The sequence below is a fragment of the Peromyscus eremicus genome, chromosome 8a, assembly GCF_949786415.1.
Source record: "Peromyscus eremicus chromosome 8a, PerEre_H2_v1, whole genome shotgun sequence".
In the NCBI taxonomy this organism is placed as follows: domain Eukaryota; kingdom Metazoa; phylum Chordata; class Mammalia; order Rodentia; family Cricetidae; genus Peromyscus; species Peromyscus eremicus.
Window position 1 is genome coordinate 30,652,822 of NC_081423.1, and position 26,479 is coordinate 30,679,300.

At 42.0% G+C, this 26,479-nt stretch overlaps 1 protein-coding gene across 2 annotated transcripts in view; it reads right to left on the minus strand.

Annotated features, from left to right (window-relative positions):
- The window catches only part of Sgcd (sarcoglycan delta), a 539,266-nt gene that overhangs the window by 135,666 nt on the left and 377,121 nt on the right, over positions 1–26,479 (minus strand). For both annotated transcript variants that reach the window (XM_059270397.1, XM_059270396.1), the window contains exons 4-5: positions 16,624–16,711; positions 10,598–10,717 (exon numbers count right to left, since the gene is read on the minus strand). In XM_059270397.1, the coding sequence (XP_059126380.1) occupies positions 10,598–10,717; positions 16,624–16,711 (208 nt within the window). The remainder of the gene's footprint in view (positions 1–10,597; positions 10,718–16,623; positions 16,712–26,479) is intronic.

Below are 26,479 nucleotides of genomic sequence, written 5' to 3' on the forward strand. Positions count from 1 at the left end.
AGCTAGGTCCCACCTCCTAAGAGTTCTATAACCTCTCAAATCAAAGATGTTGATAGAGAACCAGCGTTAAAAACGTGAGACTGTGGCAGCCATTTCACATTGGCAGTTACCACTGTTAAAATGGTATGGGGTAGGAATCTGAAGAGGAAACAGTAACAAATGTTGTTAATATTTGAGAAGACACAAACTAGACTCTGCACTGTGCTAAGTTCTTTCTGTGCATTATGTAAGTGCTCTTATCTCCACTTTATAAATGGGGATTCTGAAGCTTTCAGAGACTGAAGTTTATCTGAGGTTGTACTACTGAGACTAGAAATGGACTCCAGGTAGCCTGATCTTAAACCTTGTGTACAGATAATCATCCTGCTCTTCCATACAGTGTCGACAAGGGGAAAATCCCAGGAATTTCCCTCTACTCCCAGCCCTGAAGAAATCTGGACATTTTCTCCTCTCTCCCTCCCCATTTCCACACTTGCTGCCTTACCCACTATTGCTAGAGAACGTGGGGGTATGAGTGGAGTCAAGAAGGAGGTGAGGATATGGCAGGAGAAGAGGCCAAGGTAAGACACAGCTGAAAGGGATATATGCCATACTCCTTTCTCCCAATCAAATAAGCAAATAAATTGTAAGTCCTTCCAATAGAGAAAAATCAAGTTATTTTCTTCCTGTCTTCTGTGGTCTTAGAGCTCTCTGCTCACACTGTCATCTCACTCAGTTTCTAGTGTCACTACAGAAAGTTAACATCGCTTTTGGCTTCTGCCGGAAAGAAAGACTGAACAAATGAGACACCGCTGACCTTTGGTGGTAGAAGCATGCTCCATAACAGTCAGTGCAGTTGATGGTGAAGGAGATACTATGCATGGACTGTATGGAATGCTTTCTGACCTGCTGGGCAGCCTGGCAGAAGTTTCTCTCCTCATTTGAATACACTCAAATGAATAATTGGCAAGGAGAGAGCGCAGAGACAGAAAAACTGCCAGACAGATGCTTGGAAGCACATTGACTGTTGCTTCGTAGAGAATTCAAATCTTGTCACTTCAAAACAACAAATCAGACACAAAAAAATCCAAACCCCAAATATCGCCTTCCCTCAGTAAGTGCCATAATTGGTTGTCTTCCAAACAGCCAGTAGTGAACCTCACCAAACTCTTTAATCAAACTAGAAGCCAGACAAACATGTCCCAGCCCTCTCCCCCCCCCCCCCCCCCGCAGGCACCACAGAGGGGACAGTGACTGAGCTCTGGGAAGGCAACTACGCTGCTGGGACAGCTGGGGACATTTACACGGAACCATGAATCCATCACGCTCCTATTAAATCACATCTCTCTGTTGCCAAAGGAAAAATTATGAAGGGCTTGGCAAACTCCTTTTCTTCATGCATCTGGAATGAACTCAAGCTTGAGGGAGGAACAGCTAAGACCCTGCAACACAGGAGGCCTGTGCCCTGGGACTTCCATATGCACGAAATGAGCAGGGCTATAGCCTAGACTTATAGACTAGCTCTTTAAAATACTTCCTTCTGAAAGTTATTCTCCTGACAGCATTTGCAATGAAGCCCCATTATTATTTCTCTATTGTCGAATTGTAGTTTTTCTCATTAACTATCTCTGGTTTATTAGGTCGGGGCTGTTCATCTGAAACTCTTCTGTGTTTGCCTTTCCTGTTGCATTATTTATGGGCGATGTGTTTTTATGATCCCATACATTATTTCTGCATTCCTGTAAATAATAAACCAACTTTGGAATGAGGTACCACTGAAGCACCAGAGAAGCAACAATTCTGTTTAAACAGCTCATTCCTCAGCAGCATATCTCTGCTAATGATAACAGGGAGCAGGAGGAAGGTTCTGGAGAGTTTCAAGCTCCTTTGGTTTGTTATCTGAATGCTACTCTTTGGTTGGTAGGCTCTCATGTCCTAAAGATCAATACCTGAATCGCTTAGTTCGTAGACGCTTATGTGAGGAACCAGGGTCCATTCTGCAGCAAAATCCTTGGCTGCTCTAATGCTCCCTTATCATTTATGATGTAATGCCTTAAAAAGAAGAAATGGAGGCAAAGTAGGGGCAGAGAGAGATGGAGTGTTAAAAGAGAGGCTGTCACAATGAGTGATGTGAAGAATGTGGTCACGACACATGGCTGGTAGAAAAGCAGAAGCTGTGTGTTTTATGCTGAAGATGGTGAGACCCTTCATTCTGCCATGGAGGAAGGTAGAGTGGAGGAAGAAAATCCAAAACCATTGTACAGACCCCGGACTCCTAAAATGCAACAAGAGGACAGTTGAAGCCTTAGCAGTCAGTCAGGAAGGCTCCTTCAGAGAAATGTACAGAAGGCTAGGGACTGCCTGGGAAGGCCAAATTTGAAGAGTATCTCTAGGGTACTGCTAGGGACCTGCTTCCCGGCCAGCTCCTCCTTGTCCATCTGTTCAAGCCACGTTGCCCTCCCTCTGACCCCTCTGCCCAGCTGGCATCTCTCTCCGGCTTTGTGCCAGGCATTTCCCTCTGGACAGAGGACTTCTCCAAGGCAGAGTTCAAATACTAAGCCTCAGGATGTGTGAAGCTGGACATTATCCATCTCTGCTCTCCAAACTTCTATTGATGATGCTGAAGCTGTGTGACTCAGAGGGCTCACAGCACCAGACACATTTGCAACTCTCCCCTCTCCTAACCCCCAGAACATTTGTTTAGTGATCAACTTTCAGTAATTTTGCACCAAATCATTCTTTTTCCATGTGTCTTCCTTTCTTTAGCCATTACAAACCCTCGGGGAAATTACTACAATCATTTGTGTCTAACTTGAGGATATGCTTTCCCTTCTTTTCATGTTAATGTCACATTAACTGTAGGGCATTCTGATGTTCAAGATCTTGTGATCCACTCATGGAACCATTACTGAGTACTGACTGGGTGCAAGGTACTGTTCTAGACTCTGGTTAACAGAACATATAGGGGATATCGAGTTCACATGCTAATGAGGAGGGACAGGGGAAAAACACCAGTGTATATCATGTCTATATAGAACTGGCCTAAAGAGGAATAAAACATCACAAAGGAACAGACAGGGAAGCAGGAACATTTTCATGTAACAGCAAGACAGCAAATATTGGAGGTCCTGAACATGGTATTGTCTCTGTTAACCTACTAATTCTGCCACTAGCCCAGAGCATCTACAGATAATACTTCAACTTTATTCTAATAACATCATTTTAAGACAGGCAGTAGCTTAGTATTGTAAATATTTATAATATTTTTCTAAAGTGGGCAGGGAGGATTTCTCTGACAAGAGAAATGGCCATTTGAACCATTCTGTCCCTGTACAGTGATTACAACTTGCTTTAATTAGACCCGCAATTAATGTAACAAATATTAGCTGCTTTCCTTACCTAGCACTATTCCTTCTCCTGATAATAAGACACACTTTCCTTTGGAGATCTATCCTGTCCATTTCACTTGTAGTCACTCTAACCCTAGCTAGAGCACTACTGTCCTCTCCTAGCACATCTCATCAACCTAGTCTTGGGGACCGGTGGAGGGATAGGTAAGGACTTCACTGGAATCGCATTAGAATTTCAGTTAGGAAGGTAAGCACACTCTGCTCACGATCAGAGCTGAAGACAGAATATAAGACTGGAAAGAGCACTCAGACAGGAAGAAAGAGAAATGGAGACACTATGTTTTGGCCTCATTCTATGAGCTGCTGAGTGTAGCTTGCAGCCAACTACCCTGGGGCTTTTCAATCAGGTGAGGCAGTAGTTTTCCTAGTCTGCCTGCCTGCCTGCCTCCCTGTCTATCTGTCTCTGTCTCTGTCTCTGTGTGTGTGTGTGCGTGTGTGCGTATGCATGTGTGTGTGTGTGTGTGAGTGTGTGTATGTGTGTATGCATGAGTGTGTGCCCACATTGGTAGGGTATATGCACCCTTGTGGAGACTAGTGAAGGACACCAGGTATCCCTTTTATTACTGTCTATTTTATTCCTTTGAGACAGGGCCTCTCCCTGAGCCAGCAGCTCACTGCTTTTCAGTTAGACCATTAGCAAGTCCCAATGATCCTATTATCAGTGCCCCCATCAGCACTGGGATTAAAACCATGATACCCAGCTTTTCACATTGGTACTAGGGATCCAGATTGGGGACCTCAAGTGCTCTTACTCACAAAACCATCTCCTTAGTACCTTGTCTGAAGTGCTCTCTCTCACTCTGCATTGGGCTTATAGCACTGACAATGAAGTGAGTTCTGAGTGATGAAATTATATGTCATCATTCACTCTTGTAAACTCTCTTCCTATGTCTTTCCCCACAAACTTATACATAAGAAATACTTGCTACAAATCTTTCTATTTAAAAACTTAAGATTTATAAACTCTCTCCTACTCAGATGGAGTCTAATGGTACCTTATCCTAGCCTCAGGCAGCTGGCTACCTTTTGTGTTCTTAGATAATCACATGAGTGTCTCATCTTCTAGACTAGATTGAAAATGCTCTGGAAGAGTAGGGCCAATGACATGTATCTTTGTCTCCATGGCATCAGCAGCAGAGAGTTGGGGATACACACACACACACACACATACACACACACTTATGATGCAGACACACTCACTGAACGAATGAACCCTACCAATATCACTCCAGTCCTTTCACTGTGACTATTCATTGTAAAGTTGCAATAGTTTCATAAAAAGCAAAATGTAAATGGCTAGGAGTACCATCTGAGCAGTCCTAAAAAAAATCCCTAAACTTCAAGCCATATTTAAATTTCTATAATTTTTATGCTAATTCAAATGGCTTTAGATTTAATTAAAATGGTTTTTTTTCAATTGATAATAATGTAACTCAGATAATTATCACCAAGTGGCATCTAGAGGACACGTTTACAAAACGAATCTAGAGTATAAATAGATCTAATTGACAATTAGAATAGTCCTTTATAATTATACTTTGTTTATAAATGCTATAATGTCCAATTCATTGTTCGATGAAATTGCTCTTTAATGAAAACTAAAGGCATATTCTCCCTGGTGTTGCCATGAAGATGTATTTTAAGTGCCCTGGCTTTTATGTTGTCTATTTTCTTGCTGCTTTAGATAGGCCATTCCGGTCCAATGTTTAATAGATGTACTCTATAGTGAAAGATAAACTACATTATGCCTTGGCTTACATATTTATTTTATACTTCTCTAATAGTTGGACAGATCTCACCACAAACTTAAATTCTTTTGTGCCTATCATGAAGAGAGAATCTTGTACTCTAGAAAACCCAAGGATGGGAGAAGCTGCCGTGTTCCTGAGCAGAATGGACCTAGCATCTGAGTGGAAGCATGGCCTTGAAGACTAGCATGGAAACATCACCAGGAAGATCATGACTGCTGCCTTTGGAGAGGCAGGGAGTTCAACAGAAGAGGCCTCAATTTCAATGCAATAAGTGAAGCCAAAGAGACATAGAGATCTCCACAAGAGCCGGAAGAGTCTACACTTCTGGGAATGTGGAATAGGGAGAAAGAGGAAACTTGAGGCAAATAGAGACTGGGGTATGTGAGGAGTAGAAGAATCCTTGAGTGAATGTGTAAAAGAATGCATGACATTTTGTATATTGTTGACATGGGCACAGTCATGCCAAAGAGCAATACCTCAGAGCCATGGGGAATTATCAAGGCCTTCTTCAGATCAGGTTCAGAATGGCAAAGCCCTCCTCTAGTCCAAGTACTAGTGTTTATGATTGGCCAGTAAGTACAAAAACTAGAAACTGCAGTTTCCTCCTCCCAGATTTTTACCACCTGAGAGTTCTTGCTTACAGAGGCCAAGAGTCTACCAGTGAAAGGGAAGCTCAACTGAAGAGTTGTCTGGATCAGATGGGCCCTGTGGAAATGTCTGCAAAAGACTGTCTTGACTGGTGATGGATGTGTGAGGGCCCATATCACTATGGGTAGTGCTATCCCTTCGCAGGTGGCTGTGGACTATATAAGAAACCTAGCAGAGAGTAAGCCAATAGCAGTGTTCCTCCACGGTTCTTGCTTTAGTTCCTACAGTGACTTCTATCAATGATGAACTGTGATCTGGAAGTGTAAGCCAAATAATCCTTTTCTCCCCAAGTGGCTTTTAGTAAATATGTTTAACCATAGCAACAGAAAGCAAACCAGAACACCTGCACACATATGAAAGAGTGGCACTCCCTAACCTATGAAGATATATTCTCTTCTGGCCTCATTGTGTTCATAGTCTACTAGTCCCAGCTTACCTGAGACATGAATACTCCTGTATGTTCATAGCCAATTTCCTTTGTGTACTCACAAGTATAGAATGTTCAAGTTCAGGTCTTGATATGTCTCCTGAAGCCTAAGTAGGTTACTAGGTGCCACCACCAACAAAATAAGTCCCTACATCCTCAGTGTTTACTTACAGGCTACATATTCTACTCTCACTGTGTTCTGTGCTCCCAAGAGTGCTGAAAGCCAGGCATCATAGGGGAAGAGGAAGAGGATACCTAGGAAGAGGAAGCCACATCTTAGGAAGAAGAAGTCACATCCACAGCAAAAGTCACAGCTATGTAAGCACAGAAACAAGTGGTAAAGCACTTGTATAGAGTGTGCGAGGGCCCAGGGTCTAGTCTCAGCACCACAGAAAAGAAAGAGAAAAGGCAAAAATTCGTTTTTACTCATTTTTCTTATAATATTCAACCCCCCTCTCTCTCTCCACACACACACACACACACACACACACACACACACACACACACACACACCACATTCTCCCCTCCCCTCTCTCTCTCTCTTAAACTTGCAATCATTCTGATTTGACCTCCTGCAATCATCCTGATTTGACCTCCCCAGATAAGAGCCAGGATTATGACTATGCACCACCACTCTGGCTACCTCCATCTCTTGCTTTAGATGGGTGAAAACTAAAGCTTAGTGAGAAAAGTCACCTTGAACAGGGCCACTCGGACCCTAAAAGGATGAGTAGAGATTCAAACCCAGCTGTGATAGCTGCTCCAATGAACTACCCATCCAGACCCAGACCTCCCAAGAGGTTGAACCGTCTCACAAACTTCTCATTAAGCTGAAAATGAAATTGCCTGAACGTTTCATTCCACACCATATGGCAGAGTCCCAGCTGACAGGAAGCTCATCTCTCTAGCATGCTTGGTTCCTTTCACTGGAGAGATCGATGTGAGATTTGTGGGGTGGTCATTTCCCAATCTTTAGCACTGTTGACAGCAGTTGGATTTTCCTTTTCATATGTCCTTTCTAATTTTTCCAGAAACAAGAAAATACCCCTAAAGGTGGAAAGTGGCAGATCTTATCAACTGTTTTTCAGTTGATATCACCACCAACAAGAAGTACCTGCTTTGAAGTAACTGGAAACTATCATGTGTCCTGGATTTTAGTCTAAGCAACTATGGGACAGTGACATTCAAGAATGACACCATTACAAAGTTCTCTATGATAAGGTTAATCCAACATATCTAGATATTTAACATTATTGTAAATCATTTTATTTTCTTTGCAAAGTTGGGTTTTAATAAGGTGACATGAATCAAAAAGTGTGAATGAGCTACTGGGGACAGCAAAATCCATGGGTGCAAGATTATCATAGTATGAAATACCATACCATTCCATCTTCTGGCCAACTATTTCAGAGCTGGTAATACACAATACCATCGAATAAGAGCACAGCCTGAAGTTTTATGCCCCCCAACCCGCTCCAACCTACCATTAGTGTGGAAAGGTCATTTCTATAAATAGAAGCATAGTTTGTGAGAGATGAGAAGCTCTTCGATCTGACATATTCACTTGTGGTGGAGATCATCAAGTTTGGTGTCCATGGCTGGGGATTTGAACAAGGGTATGACTACAACATCACATTTTCTCCAACAAGCTTCTATACCTTTCCAAGCCTCAGTTTCCCCATCTTAAAGTAGGACTAAGGAGAGGACTCAGCAAAAAACTGTGGTTTAGAGTGTACCCCTTTAAACAGCAGGCTGGGAGAACATGCTCTCAGTCCTACTGATCTCCCCTCATGTATGGCTTAGTTCAATTCTGCCACCTGCAAAATGAGGGTGAGAAGATGCTGTCTACTTCACAAAGAGAAAGAACAAGTAAGACATGGAAGAAGCCAAACATGGTCATGCATGATCACAATTGCAGCTTTTACTTTGGGAGACTAAAGCAGGATGATTCAAGTTCAAGGTATACATTCACTAATATGCAGTTACATGTGGTACCTGATCAGAGCAAGTAGTCCATAGACTTTTCAAAAAATATTATTCATTTAGGAGGTATTAAAAAGGAGTTCTATGTGGTCAGGCCTTCGAATCCTCCAAGACCTGAATCTACCTTGGAAACACATTTGTTACCAAGATCTGTCCTAATTGTGTTGCTTACTTTTCATTGTCAAGCTGTCACAGCCTAGAGTCACAGAGGACACAGAAGTTGAAATAATAAAACTATTTTGATAATACTCCAATGTCTGACATCTCCACTTTCAACCCTCACCCACATTCCAAAGTGATCACGGACCCTCAGCTATTATAAATCTTGGAGCTATGTAATTTTGGAACTTTGTTTGTATTTTCCACCAATGAAAAAGCATTGCTTGGGAGCCTGTTCTGTAGTAGCTCCCGTTCTGAAGATGTAAACAGGAAGCCCTGATAGAGAAGGTAGCTGAATGGCTTTATAGGTAAGTCACCAACCAGGCACTGGACTGCCCTCTCTCCTCCCCACCTGTGCACCCTGCGCCCTCCCCTCCACTTGGCCCCTTAAGGATGGTCACTTACATCTTCTGACTGCTGAGCTGATGACATGCTAAGACAAAGGGACAGGGGCCCAACTGGGCTAGAAATCTGACTAAGGGTCTGAGGGAAGTGCTTATAACATAGCCTCTAATAACTCTCCAATTTCTGATGGTGAGTATTCTTAGCCTTGTTGAGAAGAGAAGGAAAATGGCTCCATGATGTCAGTAACCAGCCCCAGACCATACAGCTCAGTGTGCAACATCAGCAATTAAAAGCTAGATCTGCACTGGGTGGTGGTGGTGCACGCCTTTAATCCCAGCACTTGGGAGGCAGAGCCAGGTGGATCTCTGTGAGTTTGAAGCTAGCCTGGTCTACAGAGTGAGATTCAGGACAGGCACCAAAACTACACAGAGAAACCCTGTGTAGAACCCCCCACCCCCACCCCACACACACACTCCAAAAGCTAGGTCTGCTTCAATAGTATGATTTGAACAACTACACTGGGCACTTTCACTGGGCAGTCTTGGAAGACAAATTCATTGATCCAGCAGGAAGAGTATAGAAATTTCTGTTATGCTTCACTTTAAAAAAAAATGGGGAATGAGGGATTACTGAGCCATTAAATGCAATCCCTGCTCTTTCAGAGGATCTAAGTTCAGTTCCCAACACCCACATGGCAACTTACAGTCATGTATAACTCTGGTTCTGGGGGATCAGAGGCGCTCTTCTGACTTCCAAGGACACCAGGCACACACATAGTACATACACATACATGTAGGAAAATACTCATATGCACAAGATATAAATAAATAAATCATTACACAATATTTTAAAAATAATTCCTTTCCTTTCCTTCATCTCTTGCTTTCTGTCTTTCTTCCCCCAACCCTCCTTGTCTTTCTTATTCTTTGAATCGGAGCCTCATTCTGCCGCTTGGAGCTTACTATGTAGCCCAGGTTGGCTTCAAGCTTGCAGCAGTCCTGCTTTTGCCTTGTGAGTCCTAGGATCAAAGATGTGAGCCATCACTCTTGGCTTATGAGTACTGACTTCAAACCTATCTACCAGAGCATCTAACTCAGTAATCTATGGTTACATCTGTAAACCTAAACTTTAAAAAAAAGCTTCTTTTGCAGACTGGTTGAGAATTCACTTCTCAACCTGCTGGTCTGTAAGAAAAGCATGTTCTACATGACCACTTCTTTATACGAGCATACATTGAAACCCAAAGGAAATGGTTGAAACAGGAACCAAAATGAATTCACGATGTGAGAAAAGCTCACTGGGGAATCAGAGTCCATGCAGGTCAAACTACCTCGCTTTAAAAGAACCTAGGAAAGTTGCCTCATTTATACTTCTCCACCCCATTTGCTTGTGCTTGAGTTCCTATAACAATATACTAGAGATTATATGGCTTAAAACAACATACTTTTTTTTATCTTCACAGTTTTGGAAGCTAGAAATTTCAGATCCAGTGTCATTCTGGCTGGTTTCTGAGGAGAGCTCTCTTCAAGATTCAGGCTGCCAAATTCTCCCTGTGTTTTTATAAGTGAGGGAAGGGAAAGAACAAGGGCCATAGATGAAGAAGGATGAGAGAGGAAGAGAAGGAGAGAGGAGGGGGAGGGGTGTACAAACTACCAAACCACCAGCTTCTTCATTTCCTTCCAAGGGACCTCACGTTACTAATAAAAGGTCCAATCAGGTTCAGGGATGGATTTCCTGATAAAGGTGTCATCTCCAAGCATTGTCATACCAGAGGGTTAAGATTTTAATATATGCATTGGGGGAAGGCACAAGCATTCAGTGGATGGCACTCTGTCATTGTCCCTTCAAAATATACATGGTAGCATCCAGCCAATCACGTGTTTAAATTCTCTCACCTAAGACTCGCAATCTCTCGGCTCCCACGACCACTTCACTGTCATCCGCAGAAAAGAGCAATTTTCCAGAAACCGTTTTTACTTCAAACTTTTTGCCGTATGCTTCCACAGCTTTTGGACCTAAGAGGGAGAGAGAAAGAAAGAGAAGAGGAATACATTAGCCTCGTTGAATTTGACTACAAAAGCTTTTCATTGGACACATGCGCTCCCCGGTATTGTGTCTGATTTCAATGTCAAGTGGATTGGTTTTCTGAAGTCGGCCATGGAAATCAGTGTCTTGACTGCATCTCATCTTGTCAATTGCTTTTAATCACATGGTCCCGGGATGTGGTTCTAGAGGTCATCCTACTCTCCTCATATTAATGCTTGAATGAGATTTCTCTCCGTTAGCCCCAAATTAGTGTCAAACACTTGAGGGCTTCTGATCAAAAGTGTCGGGACCCATAGTATCGTCGTCTCTTGGGGGAACTAACCATCTTCAGTTAGTTGTAAATAGCAAAAAGGGTTCTCATAAGTTGAGCTGAAATATGTCTGTTTATACCCTTGACCCACTGACTGCCATGAAGACAAATCTATTTCCTCAGTAGACCGATAATTTCCAAGCAGCAATGGCTATATTATAGTTAATTCCCCTACCAATTAAGTATCTTACAATGTGAATTAATTTAATAAAAATAAACTTTGAGTTCATTGTGTGGCATCAAATGCTGTTCTTGAACATAGGCTATCTATGGCATTGCATAAGTGGGGGGCCCTGGTCCCACAAGATCTGTATCCTGATGGAGCCAGACTTACACAGATTCAATTTATTAATGCATCAGCAACCTCCAGAGATGCAGCAAGAAAGTGAGCTGGTTAATATATGTGAGGTCTTGATAGGAGCCATCTGAGCCTATCTGAGCTGGGGCACCCTCAGCACATATATTTCAGGTGGCTACCAACAACTGATCTACATGAGAGCACCCGAGCAGCAAAGTCATCTTGCTAAATCCAGCTCCTGTATATATGGGATTACGTTCTTTGTCACAAGTATGGGACTTAGAATCAAAATTCCCCCACCCCTCTTCTTTTGGCAATGTGGTTGTAGGCAAGTCATTTTATCTTTCTGTTTCTGTGTATGCAAAAGTGAACTATCATCTCTTCCATGGACCTCAGAGAAAGGTTGCAAAGATCAAAGGATATTGAATTTATAAAAAGAACTTTGGAGGTGCAAAAAATGCCATGAGTAGTGGTGATTGCTCCAGTGGATATTGTCACCTTCATCATTGCCATTAGCATTATTCTACTGTGATAGTTATGATGCATTGAATATTACTAATGATGAGTGTCTCTTAATGCACTTTGCCCAGTCACACACTCACATTCAGTTAGCTGACCACCTCCTCTCTGGCCAGGACATGCACTTTGACTCTCTAACATGAAAAAGTGCATGGGAAAGGTTCTTTAATGATCCAGAGACTGAAGCATCAGAGATCACACAGAATCTACAAGTATCAAGAGTCCTGGAGATGATCTTGTCTGGTTGCACAGGAAAAAGAATAAGCACTGTGAGGCTACAGCTCCCTCAAGGTCACTGTCGGAGCAAGGGAGACTCAGAGTAGAATCCAGCTCTCAGAATACTACATGGAACACAAAATATTGCTCTCTGTTTAGGAAGGTGAAGAGGGCTGGAGTCAGCACATCCCAAACAGCAAGGAGAGAAAATTTCTGAGGAAAAGGAAATGTCGAAATCAATGACAAAGAACCCAAGGAAATCTTGAAGAACAACATTGTGTAAAGGATTTAGAGTAGGTATTCCTGTGTGAGCTATGATGTAGCTATCTTATTGATGCCATTAAAACTTGAAGTGAAATCTATACTGTTTGTTAACTCTAGAAGGATAACACTGTTTGGAAGGAAGGACACTGAAAATGGAAGACCATACGCTAATGAAAACTGAATGAACAACCTCAGGATGGGCATGGACAGGGCAGGGCAGTTTTCCCACTCCAGACATAGTCATATGGAGATAGGACAGTGGGAGACAAATGCTTGGTCTTGGCTTCCATGAACCTGGCAAGCTTGTCAGATATGGCTCCAGGGTTGCTGTGTAGAACCTGAGCTCACTGTGGACTCTGGAATGATGTGTGAGACTTATTGGAGGGGGGCATTGTACTAAAAGAGACCACAGCAATCAGAGCATACAAAACACAATTAAGTTGTCTCACTTTCAGAAAACCACAAAATATGAAATAGAATTTACCAAGGGCTAGAGCCGTTTGCCAACATAAAGCACAGCAAAACATAGCTTTAGCCAAAAGTCCTCACAGTGGCTGCTGGCTTGTTGGTGCAGACAGCTTCGTCCTTTGTTGGTTTTACCTGGGACTGCAAAAATTCCCTGGTCATGGCTGGAATCTTAAAAGATGGCTTTAGAGTGAATTCCTGGTGGAACTTGGATACTGTTTTGGAAGCCCCTCAGAGATCTTAAAACTGTTTGGGGGAAAGAAAATTATCATGACTTCTGACTGGAATCTCTTCTTCAGTTAACACCTTTCTATGGGTCGCAGTCTATGTGTGACTCTTCAGTTTCCTCTCCCCAACTGGGAGAAGAAGGCAAAGCCTCAAGGGTGTAGCTACTGTGGCCACCAGGAATATGAAGACAAGAAAAGCCTAGTGCTTATTACTCTAATTTCTTCTTTGGGACTAGGACACTTTTTCCGCCTAAAGCTGTTCTCCTTACATGTTTCATTGCTCCATAGAAGGACTGTGCTAAGATACTCAATCAGTAACATTGTGAGTCAAAATGCACCAGTGGCTTGCCTTGAGTTCTATCTCTGGAAGTAATGCTTCATGCAAAAAGATGACCTGCACTTGGAACATAGGGCATTCTAGTAGACTTTCGAGATATTTCCCAGGTACACAGGAGCGTTCTGGAACCCTCAGAATTGCAATGCTTGGTGTAATAGTACATCCCTTACAAGAGGAATTGGAAAGCATTATTTTTACCTCTTCGTTTTTCCAGAATTAGTTTTTCTTGTGCCTCATTTTAAAGTAAGGATTGCTGTTGTCCAGCTCCTAAGAGGGACTAATTTAGGAATGGGAGATCAAAAGGCTACTGGAAGGCAAGAGAAGGAAGAGAGCAGGAGAGAGGGGTAGGGAAGCGGAGGTGACCAGAGGGTCAAAAGGGGTGGGAGGGAGAGATGCGTAGGGTAATGGAGAGGACGGGGGATAGGAAGAAGGAAGAATGTAGAGAACAGATGAAGGAAGCAAAGAGGAGAGAGGGGGTTGGAAGAAAGAGGAGATGAATATGGAGGGGGGAGGGGGAGCTGGGAAGAAAAGGAAGATTAAGAGAGAAAAAGAGGAGAGGAGGGAAGAGGAAAAGGAGAGGGAAAGAGACAGAGGTGGGCTCTCTTTAGAGGAGTTATAGTCATTGTCAGCTTTATCAAAACACAATCTTTCAAGTAAACCAAATCTCCTACTGCAGATCAACAGGCTAGATCAGTTCTTTTTGAGCCCTGGGATCTGGGAGCTGGAGGTTGATTTATCTCCCTCCTGGAGGTACTTTTCACACAAGTTGCTTAAATCACTGCTTACTGGAGCTGTTTATTTAATTATTTAGCACCAGTGACTGGAGGCCAGATGTTCTACAAGCAAAGCCTACGGTCGGTCCAGATGCCTGCTGTAACAGTGCGTTTGTGCACCACAGGCTCTACTGGGCAGCATTTCCACAGATCCAGGAGCTTCTCTACTGTGCATGGTCCAGTCCACCTCAGGGCTATGTAACTCCTGACATCCTTCTGCAGCTTGGCTGGGGGACGAGGGGAGCAGGGCTCTGTGCAATGGCACCTGCTTTCCTGTGACTCAGTTATTAGTGTGCCTCTGGAAATTCTATTCACAGTAATGTTTTGGGGCATTTGGGTCACTGTCCTCTTAAAAATCCATCTGGATGCTTTTCTCTCAGCCCCAAAGTCAAAAGGCATTTTCTTCTGAAGGTCTAACAATGTCGTTCTGACCCACTCATTCCCCTTCCACTGCGGGGTATACAATGACTCTCTGTTTATCACATCTTATAAAACTACAGAGGGTGCATTGATCACACCACTCAACACACGACTGTGTCCATGAGGCCCATGCTTATCAGTGGAGTCATTATTATGAACAACCAATCCTTGTTTAAATTGTTAGAATTCAAAGCTTAAAACCTAGTGGGTGTTTCCCACGGCTGTTAGGAACAGATCTTCTGTACTAAAAAGAACCACACATATACAGCCTGTGGACACATCTGGAGCTTGCAGTTGAGTTAGGCTCAAAGACAGCAAGTATAGCAAACAGGACGAGGCTTCGAACTATCATTAAAGATCCTTTTCCAGGAGCAAGGGAAATGGCTTAGACAGTAAAGTGCCTTCTGTGCAGGCATTGAGGACCTGATTTTGGATACCCAATTCCCATGTAAAAGCTGGGCATGCTAGCTGCGTCTATAACCCCAGCGCTGGCATGATGAGGGCATGGAGGGTTGGAGATAAGCAAAATCCCCTAATTAATTTGCCTCCCAGTGTAACCAATCTGTATACTTTGACCTCAGTGAGAGATGGTGTTCAAAAAATAAATAAAGTGGAGAGTGATGGAGAAATACATCTGATGTCAACCTCTGCCCTTTATACACATATGTGGGCACGTGTATATATACACACGGGCATACACATACAATCATATACTCACATATGCCATGCGCGCACGCGCGCGCACGCGCGCGCACACACACACACACACACACACACACACACACACCCTCTGCTCTTAGTTTAGTATAGTTAGCCTTCCTGCACTGGTGAAAGGGGAACTTTGGACAGCATGACTCTTTACCCAAATTTAAAACAGCAGGTTCCATCCTAGGGCCTATGATCTCCGAAGCCACAGGCTTTTGGCTCAGATTACAGTACCAAGCATTAAATTCCTCCCTGGGAAACAGGCCTCATCCAATCAGAAAGCAGTTGGTCACCTCATAACTATTGTATTACTGCTGTACAAGCTGGCACATCTTGGTAGGCAAGTATTGCAGTATGCAGGGTCATGCCATCAAATTGCTTTCTAAATATTATTTACCTCACACTCATTGACTGCTCTCATCCTTGGTCAGAGAAGCTTCTTTTTGCCATGGGAAGCCGTCAGTGGAGAGATTCACAACTGGTCAAAAAGGGTTAAATAAAGAGATTGGGTGCTCAGCCCTAAATGAGATATCTATATCAAGCCCTACTCCACCAAGGCTCAGGGAGGCTCGCAGAAGATGAGGTCAAAATGGTATAACAGCTGGAGGACAGGGAGGAGCACTGTGAAATTCTGTCTTCTGGATGTACCAAGGCTATCATGCTCAGCAACCTATAGCAGTTGTAGTTCCCTGCACAGACTACACAAGATCAAGGCAGCCCAAATGCCAGCAGAGATGGGGTACACAGTCTCCAGGCAGCACTCCTTACTGGGGAACTACAAACAGGGGATAGTTGCTGGAGGAGGGAAAAGGATTCCTTTTTGAGGATGTGGCCACTGGTTAAGTTTTCCATAGTTGAGTGAATAGCCCCCTACCTGCATATGTATGGGCAACACTAACTGCAATTAGTAGGTTATTAAAATAAAAAGACATTAAATTGGGTGGGAGTGTGCTGGGGAGAGTTGGAGGGAGGAAATGAAGGGTATATATGATCATGCCTCATTGTACACATGTATGAGCTTCTCAAAAATAAACAGCTAAAATGTAAAAGTTTTCTTGGTTGAGAACCAGTTGAAGCAGCTGGCTTGTGTATAGGGGCCATTTAGTTTTGTTCTACCAAAAACAGCTTTTCTGCAATGGCACTTGGTAAGTTAAACATGTAAATAGATGAGACTGAACCTTTCGGTAGAATCAGAGGTTACAAGCTGAATTTGCTTTCTTTACACAGAAAGTGGTCAGCAGACCCTTGTTCAAGTTCATGGGGGATCTCACAGGACAGGAAAGGCTGTTTTGTCTAGGTACTCAGATGGACCAGCCATTTGTCAATTTGTTCTTCTCTTACCTGTCACCAGCCGAGTCAGCACTTTTGTCTGGTCATTGAGAATGTTCACTGTCACATTCCTGGCAGATTTGAAGTATAGGGCATTACCCTGTAATAAGAAAATGGAAGAAGCACATGAAGGTGGCAGATTATTACAATAAAGGCACTGTAATCCCAATTCTTCGAGGGGCTGACCTGGTTCTATCCAAGTTCTGACTGATGCATCTTTGTTTTAGAAGTTCAAATATTTTATGGTATGTGATGATGGGCACACAGTCAACATAGATTTCCTCCAAAGAGATGGACTTCTAACACACACACACACACACACACACACACACACACACACACACACACACACGAATGCATGCATACATGCATACATGCATACACACATACAATTGAACAAGAGATATTTGAAAATTATAGTTTTTTTTTTTAATCTTAGTGTGGAAAAGAACTAGCCTTGGAGCATAGGAGCAACTGAACACCTTCTAGCCACGCCCCTTCTAGTTTCCAGTTTCTCCAGAGGAACCTCGCAGCTCCCAAAGAGAAGAGCAGAAAGGTGGGGTGGACACCTTCCAGTCAAGAGAATCCTTTGTGCAAATGCTGACAGCACATGCATGGAGCTGGGAGAGAGGACACTGTCAGGTAGATCTCTGTCTGCCCATTTTTTTTCTATTCTCCTTTCTAGGGATCTTTTCCTCCAAGTACTCTGGGCCACCATCCACTGTCCCCTTTACCATCTAGGTCTCCACGTTCCTTTTCGATGCTGTGCTTCCTTCCTCCTTTAGAATGAAATTCAGAACAGGGCACAGCACATTGTTGTGACAAGCCTGATCCTAAGCCTTGTGGGGTGTGTGATTTTTGTTGACACTGCTCACCTCTGCCATCTTGGTATACAGTCTATCTTCAACGGATACACACAAGGAGGCATGGCTGTATGCCAAGGAAATGTCACCATGTGAGTAATCTTCAGATGTTACATCATTTTCATTTTACACTTAAAATCTCATGCAAACTTAATATGTTATAAGCTATTATTTCTTTCAGTCCTTCCCAGTCATTTAAAAAGTAAAAAACCCAAACAAAAAATAAGCAAAACCAAACAAACAAACAAAAAGCTCCAAGTGGTTTTATAACATAAGCCCTTCATAGCCATTATTTGTCAATTTCTGGTTCAGAAATTCTCCTTTTCAATAATACATGCTGGTAGCATCAGTTGTTATTGGAAAAATTAAAATGAACTTAATAGTGATTTTTATTTAAATCTGTCATTGAATGGTATGTGCCTCCCACAAAATTCATTAACACATCAGTGAAATGAATCTGCCCAAATGTCATAAAATCACTATCCTATAAGACAGACAAACTGATTCTGTGCCTCAAAGTTCTGCCTTTTAAAAATTTTTTTTCAAGACAGGGCTTCTGTGTAGCCTTGGCTGTCCTGGAACACACTCTGTAGATCAGACTGGTCTCAAACTTAGAGATCTACCTGCCTCTGCTTCCCAAATGCTGGGATGAAGTGAGTGCAACACCATTGCCTGGCCAAAGTCCTGCTTTCTAATGGGTGCAAGTGTACTGAATAGAGAAATCCAGGAGTAATTTGGGTACAACAAAATGCTTTCAGGGCCTTCCTGATGGGTGGGAGCATCCATCACTTTGGGCTGAGCAATGAGAAGCATGAAGACATCCTCGAGTAGCAAGCACTTATGAAGGCACGTGGAAGGAACACAGGCATGATTTTACCATGCTGAAATGAAAAATGAATGTCAGGTAAGTAGTGTGGGTTGGGTGTCTGTGGTGATATACTGTGTACCCTAATAAACTTGCGTGAGGATCAGAGAACAGTCAGACATAGAGGTCAGGCAGTGGTGGCACACACCTTTAATCGCAGCACTTAAGATTTCATGCATTTGCTTGGGAAGCACACATTCCTTTAATCCCAGGAAGTAATATGGTAGGGCAGAGAAAGGTATATAAGGCATGAGGAAACAGGAACTTATTCTCTTTAGACTGAGAATTTCATAGAGGTAAGAATTAGTGGCTGGCTGCTCTGCTTCTCTGATCTTTCAGTTTTCACCCAAATATCTGGCTCTGAGTTTTTTTTTTTTGTTTGTTTTTTATTATTATTAAAAGATCACCTAAGATTTGAACAACAGGTGTCCAATGTATTTTTTCTTCCGTACTTGACAAGGATAGGGATTGATCACTAAGCCCAACCTAGTACCTGCTTATGACAGAGCAAAAGAATAGTAGGGGTGAAAGCCAGAACTGAGGCCAGAGGTAGCTTCCTCACTTGGAAGATAGGGGAGTATGGTGGTGTTTTACTTGTACTGAAATGTGATTTTAATTGTATGTTAATAAATAAAGTTGCCCAGGGGTCAGAGCTATTAGAGCCATAGCAAGAGCGTGGCGGTGGTGGCGCATGCCTTTAATCCCAGCACTTGGTAGACAGAGCTAGGTAGATCTCTGTGTGTTCAAGGATACAGCCAACATTGGAGACACACGCCTTTAATCTCAATACCATAGAGGACCTGGAGGGCTGTACATACAGGCAGTGATGAGGCAGTCACGTGTTTGGGTTTACAACCAATGAGAAGGCAAACAAAAAGGCTATAAAGACAAACACACAGGAAGTAGCTCCTTTTTTCGGAGAGCTCTCTTGGCTGAAGAGGATCGCTGAAGCAGGGAGGGTGAGGCTCTTAGTTCTGACCTCTTGGCTTTCTTCTCTGAATCAGCTCTGTGTTTCTTATTTAATAAGATGGTTGGTTACATCTGCAGGGGAGGGTGTGGCAGCCACAAGACACTCACAACCTGGGCTCACAGTGTCTCTCACCTAAGGCCAATTGCTAAAATGGATTGTTAAACCCCATAACCTTTAGGCCATAAGGAAACAGTTAACCTAGGATGTGAGCTATGAACAAGTTAGTGTCTGAGGGAGAGAAGATGACTCCCAATTCATCAGGCAATGTGGAGTCAGTGTAGTCCCCACAATGGCTTAAAGCTTAAATATCCCCCTGATGTAGAAAAGTCTTTATCTTTAGTTTAATTCAGTCAGAAGCACACAGAATATCTATATCAATATCTATATCTATATCTATATCTATATCTATATCTATATCTATACCTATATATTGTCTACAAGGAAACAAATATTAGACTAAAATAGTTTCATTCTTGTTTCTGGTAGCACTTAATAGCTCTATTTAAATCTCAAAAGCATTCAAATAAAGTTTGAATTTGGAAAAATGGAACCAGGACAGGAGGTTATTATTCCAGAAGTAAATGTTCTAAACTATTTCTTGTATTTGTTATCCTGGGTCTTCAGGGAAAAGAGTGGCTTAGAAGCAGGTACTCTGACTACCATGTGACCTTGAGAACATACGTTGTAACCATGGCATTCTCTGCCATCAGTACCAGTGTCGTTATGAAGCTCATCACCACCACAGTTGAGCACTTACTTGTGCTGGCTTTGCAGTAGGAGACCTGAAATGCAGCTAATTTCTGTCTCCGCCCTACCACTTGCATGCAAGTCATGTGACACTGATAAATAACTTAATTACTCCAAGCCTTGGTTTCTTTACATGACAATAGAAGTATTCATTATTAAACTTGTAAGTATCCTTATTATGAAAATAATTAACGTATACATATAATTGTTAAAATAGACATGGCCTGGTGGCAGGCATAGATGAAGCTTTTAGTAACTATCAGGGCAAGAATCAAAGGAGAAAAAAATAGCAATGAAAGAAAGAAGAGGAAGGGAAGAGGGGAGAGAAAATATGAAGAAAGTAGGGAAAGGAGGTGGGATGGAGGGATGGAAGGAAGTGAGGAAGACAACCATATTGCATCTCCAGTTTTCCTCAGCCACCTGCAGAATGATTTAGGAGTTTCCTCTATTTCTAGCATTTTCAGCTTCTACATCTCAAAGAGTCTCCCTTTCTCTACACATGCCATTAACTTAGCTTTGCCTTTAAAATCCCAGCATCTTCCATCACTACTTGTGCCTTCTTGCTGATATACAAGTCATTTTGTCTTGAACACTATCTCATAACAGCTTTGTTCAAGATTTTATAGTAAGAGAGATTATGCAACCTCCTACTTCTTTCATGTTTTACTTATTCATTTATTTTAATTTTTATTATACTTATTTTTATTTTTGAAATGAAAATATAATTACACAAATTCTCCTTTTCCTTTCTTCCCCTCAAGACCTCCCATGCCCCATGCCCCCAAATTCATGGCCTCTGGCCTTTTTTTCTTTAGTTGTGATAGACACACATACATACTCCTAAATATAGAGACAGAAATACAACCTGCTGAGTCCATATTAATGTTATACACACACACACACACACACACACATATATATATAATTTCAGGGCTGTCCATTTGGTTGAATAACCAATTTCAGGGCTCTTCCCTGGGGAAGACTCTCTGTCCTGCTCTCGGCATTCCTTAGTTGCCTATAGCTCTATGTCTGGTGTTAGGGCACTGTGACTTATTAATTGATATGTGTATAGGTGTGTATGTCTGTGTGCATGTGTGTGCATACATGGAGATCAGAGGACAACTTGCAGAAGTCAGTTCTCTCCTTCTACCATGTGGGTTCCAAGAGTCTAACAAGGTGACAAACACCTTTACAAGATGAATCATCTTGCTTCCCTGTTTCTTTTGATCAACAAATCAAAATATTATACTTTAGTGTTAATTGTTCTAACATGCTGGCATCTTGGGACATGGAATCTTTGCTATATCAGAGTTTAAACAATGAGTTTCATTCTTGCCAGTGCTTTTTGTTATAACCTTCAAGTTTACTTGTAATAGAAAGATTACCGGGGAAAGGACATGAGCCAAGACACAAAAGGGGAAGAGCCTCGCATGGCAGCTGGGGCCCTGTGAATTTCATTTCTTTCTTTCACTGCTTCTGACAGGAAGCCAGGAAAATGTCAGCCAAGCAAGCACTCCCAAGACTTCTGCTGTATCAGAATGCATGAGGAGTTGGAAGAGAAGCCAATGTGTGCCCCCTCTGCTTCTTCTTGGATCCCTGCACTGTCCTATGCACCATGGTGACCCTCAAGCTGAACTGAAGGTAATTTAGGAGGACAAGGAATCCAGAGGAAGCTGCCTGGGTAGGCAGAAAGGAATCTGCAGACTTATCTGATGGCCAAAAACATGGAGTCAGACTGTGGTCAATGAACTTGTCTTTCTGGACATGGGGGGAGGCTACCTGTAACGGATGGAAAAGATGCCACCATATTTTGTGCTGGAACTTGTAGCACACAGATACTTTGATAGAGAAGAACTCCCCACCTCTCCAATTCTCTCAAGTGGACTCGCAGAACACATTGCAAAATTTTCTTGATGTCTTGGGGTGAACATTATTGGTATTAACATTATTCACTCCACCATGTCCTCCAGTGACTACTGTATGTAAGAGGCCATTTCAACACCAAATGACTCTATCCTGCTGACATTTAAAATTATTGTATCTGTTTAAAAATATATTATTTATTCTTATATTGAGATAGAACAGGTAAATGTCAAATCTGTGAGACTTACAGCAAAGAGCCATAATTCAAGTCTTTTGCCACTGAAGGTTTTTAGTACATTCACATGTCTCCTCAGGGATTTTGTACCCTGTAGCCCAACATGTCCTTTTCTGCTATCTCCAGCATTATCAACTTCAGATGTTATTCACTCACTTTCTCCAATAGTATAAGGTTCTACTTAGCTTTGAGCAAGTCACTCTTCTTAGTCTATACTATGATTATGCATGTGTTCTTTACAGTCAAACAAAAGACTATATCTACATTTCTGTGGTGACTTCAGTAAGAATAGCCCCCAAAAGGCTCATATATTTGAACCTTAGTTCCCAGCTGTTGGAACTGTTTGGGAAGCATTAGGAGGTGTGGCCTTGTTAGGTGAGAGGATATACAGACAAGGCCTTGATTAAAGCTGTGTCTGGAGGCTGGAAAGAAATTACAAAGACCAAAGAGGTGACCAGGCTTAGTGAAAGGGCAACACTTTCTCATTTGTTGGAGTGACCCAATAGGTGGCCCTCATTTTATCTGAAGGACATCAAGTACTACAGATGCTCCAGCTGCTGAAACCGGATGGAAACACAGGCAACCAGCTGTGAGCTGTCCTAGAACCTCATATTTATGATATGGGTATTAGAGTGAAAGGAGATTGAGCATTTGCTCTGTACTGGACAGACTTTCAATTACACCTTCTGGTTTTCCCACCTCATTCTTGACTTCAACTTTGTTGGGGATCCCAGAAGCTAGAGATCCTCTGGTTTGAACTACTTTCTAGAAAGTAAAGAAAACTTTCTGTTTTCTATTAGGTGAAGGAAAGAAACTTGCCTAGCTGGGTTCTCTAGAGTAGGGTCTGAGGACACATGACTGCCTAACTGGTCTTTTTTTATCCAGTCCTCTTTGGGGTCCCTCTCCCACTGAATTTCTCCACTGATGTCTTATCTATTTGCACGTCTAGGACTCAGGTCATCCTGTTCTACCCTGACTTCCAAGCCTACAGGGAAACCGCCTCCCAAGGCTTGCCAAGGCTCTGCACCACAGACTGCTCACATCTCTTTTGCCCTTACTGAAAGACTAATAGGGTCAAACTAATGTGAGAAATCCATGGGAGTCTGCCTAAGGAGTATTAGGGAAATTTATTAGGATAAATTGAGGAAATACACTCATGAATACAGAATTGAGTAGACAGCTGAAGTCATCCTCTGATCTGATGGGGAGTGAATCCACCTGGCAGTTCGATCACACTAAGAAGCAGGAACCATGTAGAAGGAGTTTGTGACCCCTCTCCCTTTCCTTTTAAGAGGTCGCACCACCTCCTTCCGGCCCTATAGCCCAACAGAGCAAATACCACCACACCAAACTTTGCCCTCTGAGCCACCTTTCATTGCCTACTCGGTATATTTCAGAATTGTACTGATTCTCTTTGTCTGTTATTGCTTATTCTCTTCTCAATGACCACATGACTTCATTTGTTCTTAAGTTGTTTTAGAAGGAAGCAAGGATGAGTTCTTACAGCTGTCAGTTTGCATTTGCAGAGTCACCTTATACTATGTTCATCTTAGGAGGAAAGTCAGTTAAATTTGCATGCAAGGAAACAGCAGGCAGTTGCTAGTCTAGATCCCAGGAGCTTATTTTAGGCATTCACTGTACATTAATGAGATGCTTGACTCATGGCAGATTCTGTACCAGGCTCTGGAGAATGGGAAACATAAATAACCTTTATCTTTTAGAAGTTTCTAGCCCAGGAGGAGACACAGTGAATGCCAAATAACTATAATAACAATGTGGTATCAGTTCAATGGAGACTTATGCTCTCTTGGTAGGAGACACACAGACTTTAATATTTGCACCGAATCAAACCCAGATCACCACAGTCTGTTTTGACAGGATGTAGTAGCCTGGTGTTTCTTATCTGGCTAATCCTGCACTGTGGTATATTTTCCCTGCCTGGTGAGGAGCTAGCAATCTGTTCTGGAGATCATAACTGGGAAAACACAAGATAGCATACAAACAACGGCCACACATTGGGAGGGCTCTGAACTGTGTGCATGAAGTTCAGAGAAAAAGAACCAGCTGCTGGCATCCTGGGGAAGAGTCGTCCCAAGGAGAGCCAGGCTGGCTTTTTGATTTTTCCTCCTCACACAAAGGCAAGAGGACTCACAACTGTTTCCGTCTAATGCTAAGTAGGTATCACGGGATGCTGGCTTTGTGGAACAAAGGTAGAATGTTATCATCAGAGGAAGAACAGACTTGAGCTTTAATCACAGCTCCATTTCTTCAATAATTGTGTGGCTTTGGGTTAATCACTTACCTTTGGGTCTTAGCTTCTGCATCTATGAGGCAAGGTTCAAGGCTACATAATGTAGTGAAAGAAAAAAGATATATGTATAAACTGTGTGCACAAGGATGGTGTACAAAACCATTTTGGCATAGTAGAGACAAGGAAACAGAAAAGCTACCTAAGAAGAATGCAGAGCACTTGTTCTCAGCCTTCCTAACACTTCAAACTTTAATACAGTTCCTCATGTTGTAGTGACCCCAACCATAAAATGATTTTTGTTACTTCTTCTTAGCTACAGGTTTTTCTTGCTACTGTTATGAATCTTAATATAAATATCTGATATGTAGATTATATCTGATAGGCAACCACCAAAGGAATCTTGACTAATAGGTTGAGGACCACGCTCACTCCCAAATGACCAAATTCAAACAATGTAAGAAATAAAATAAAGTTATACTGGGTTATAATCCAGAATATACATGAAATATCCATGTATCTGTACATGTATATACATATGAATAGCTAAGTAAATTGTGAAGAGTTAGAAAAGATCCCATCTAGAAGGATTCCAGATAATTTACAGAGATAAAACTCTCAGCTCTTTAAAATAGACTAAGCAGAATGCTTTTCTCTGAAAGTGTACAATATAGAAGGGAGACAAAAAGATTTCTCAGAGCTAAGGAGACTGATAAACAGTATGTCAGCCAGGTGACCAAGGTCAACAACATCAAAGCGATAAATCATGTTGATAGCAGGTGTCATTGATATCCTGAAAAGAAAATGGCACTTAATCTCAACAGGAATCCATACCTCCCTCTACTTAAGAGGCAAATCTCAGCTAAAGTCCATTTCATAAAATGTCTGACCTGTACTTCTCATAACTCAAGGTCATCAAAACAATACGAAACACAGCACCTGAGAAACTGTCAACAGCCAATAAGAGACTAAGGAGATGTGGATCCAGATATATTACTATAGTCTAGATGGGATCCTGGATCAGAAAAGGGAACATTAGGCAAAAATTAAAGTAATTTGAGTAAAGGAGAGGACTTTACAATAACCTATCAGCATTGGCATGTTAATTGTGCCATGATTTTCTTATTGATATCAAGTGTTAGTAAAATAGTCTGGATGTGGGGTAGATGGGAAACTGAAGCTAATAGAAACTGGGTCTTTTACTATCATATGGGACTACCAAATTCCAAGCTCTAGGATTTTAGAAAGAGTCTATGGAGAGGCATCTGTCCCTACGCAGGTGAGAAGTGTTTTATATTAAAGACAAGTGATTCTACTCTGTGCTTGATTGTATTGGAAAGTTTCCCTTTGTAAAACTTTTTCATAGTATTAGAGATACTAGAAGAATTATCTCTGGGGACTCACAGTTGACCCCTCATCTAAACTACTTTAGGCATGATTACTCTTTCCTGATCAGCTGACAGAATTCAGGGTAATCAGAATTACTGGCTTCTTTGCAGTATCTATCATATAGAATAGTGTGTCATGATTAACACTGAAACAATACAAAATCTTGATGTGTTCTAGAAAAGAAAAGCATACAGTTGCAAACTAAATTTGTCATTAGGTCTTTTCAAAGTGGTCATTTGTAAGTTTTTCTTCAGTATACACCACGTGTTTGGAAAGCATCATTATTTTTCAGTGGATACTTTATGTGGATACCACTTGAAAAGATAATATTTAAAAACAATACTATAGTATAACTTTCAATTTTGCCTGGGGTATTTTTTTATAACTATGTTTAGACAGATTTCTATTGTTTTACAATGTTTTTCCAGTATTGAATAATGAAGTCACCCTGTGAATCATTTGCTCAAAATAAGCTGGGAAACAGTCCAGATATTCCAGCATAGCTTTCTAGTTCAGTCTCTCTGCTATGTGCCCAAATTTGGGTGCCTCTTAGTCTCTATCAACACTTGCTGGTAACGAACTGTTGTGTTTCAAGGATTCCTTCCAGGCACCATGGTCACATGTCCATGTTACAAGGGCACAGCCAGTTCTTCTGGTACCCAGTACATTCCTGGCATCCATTAGGCTT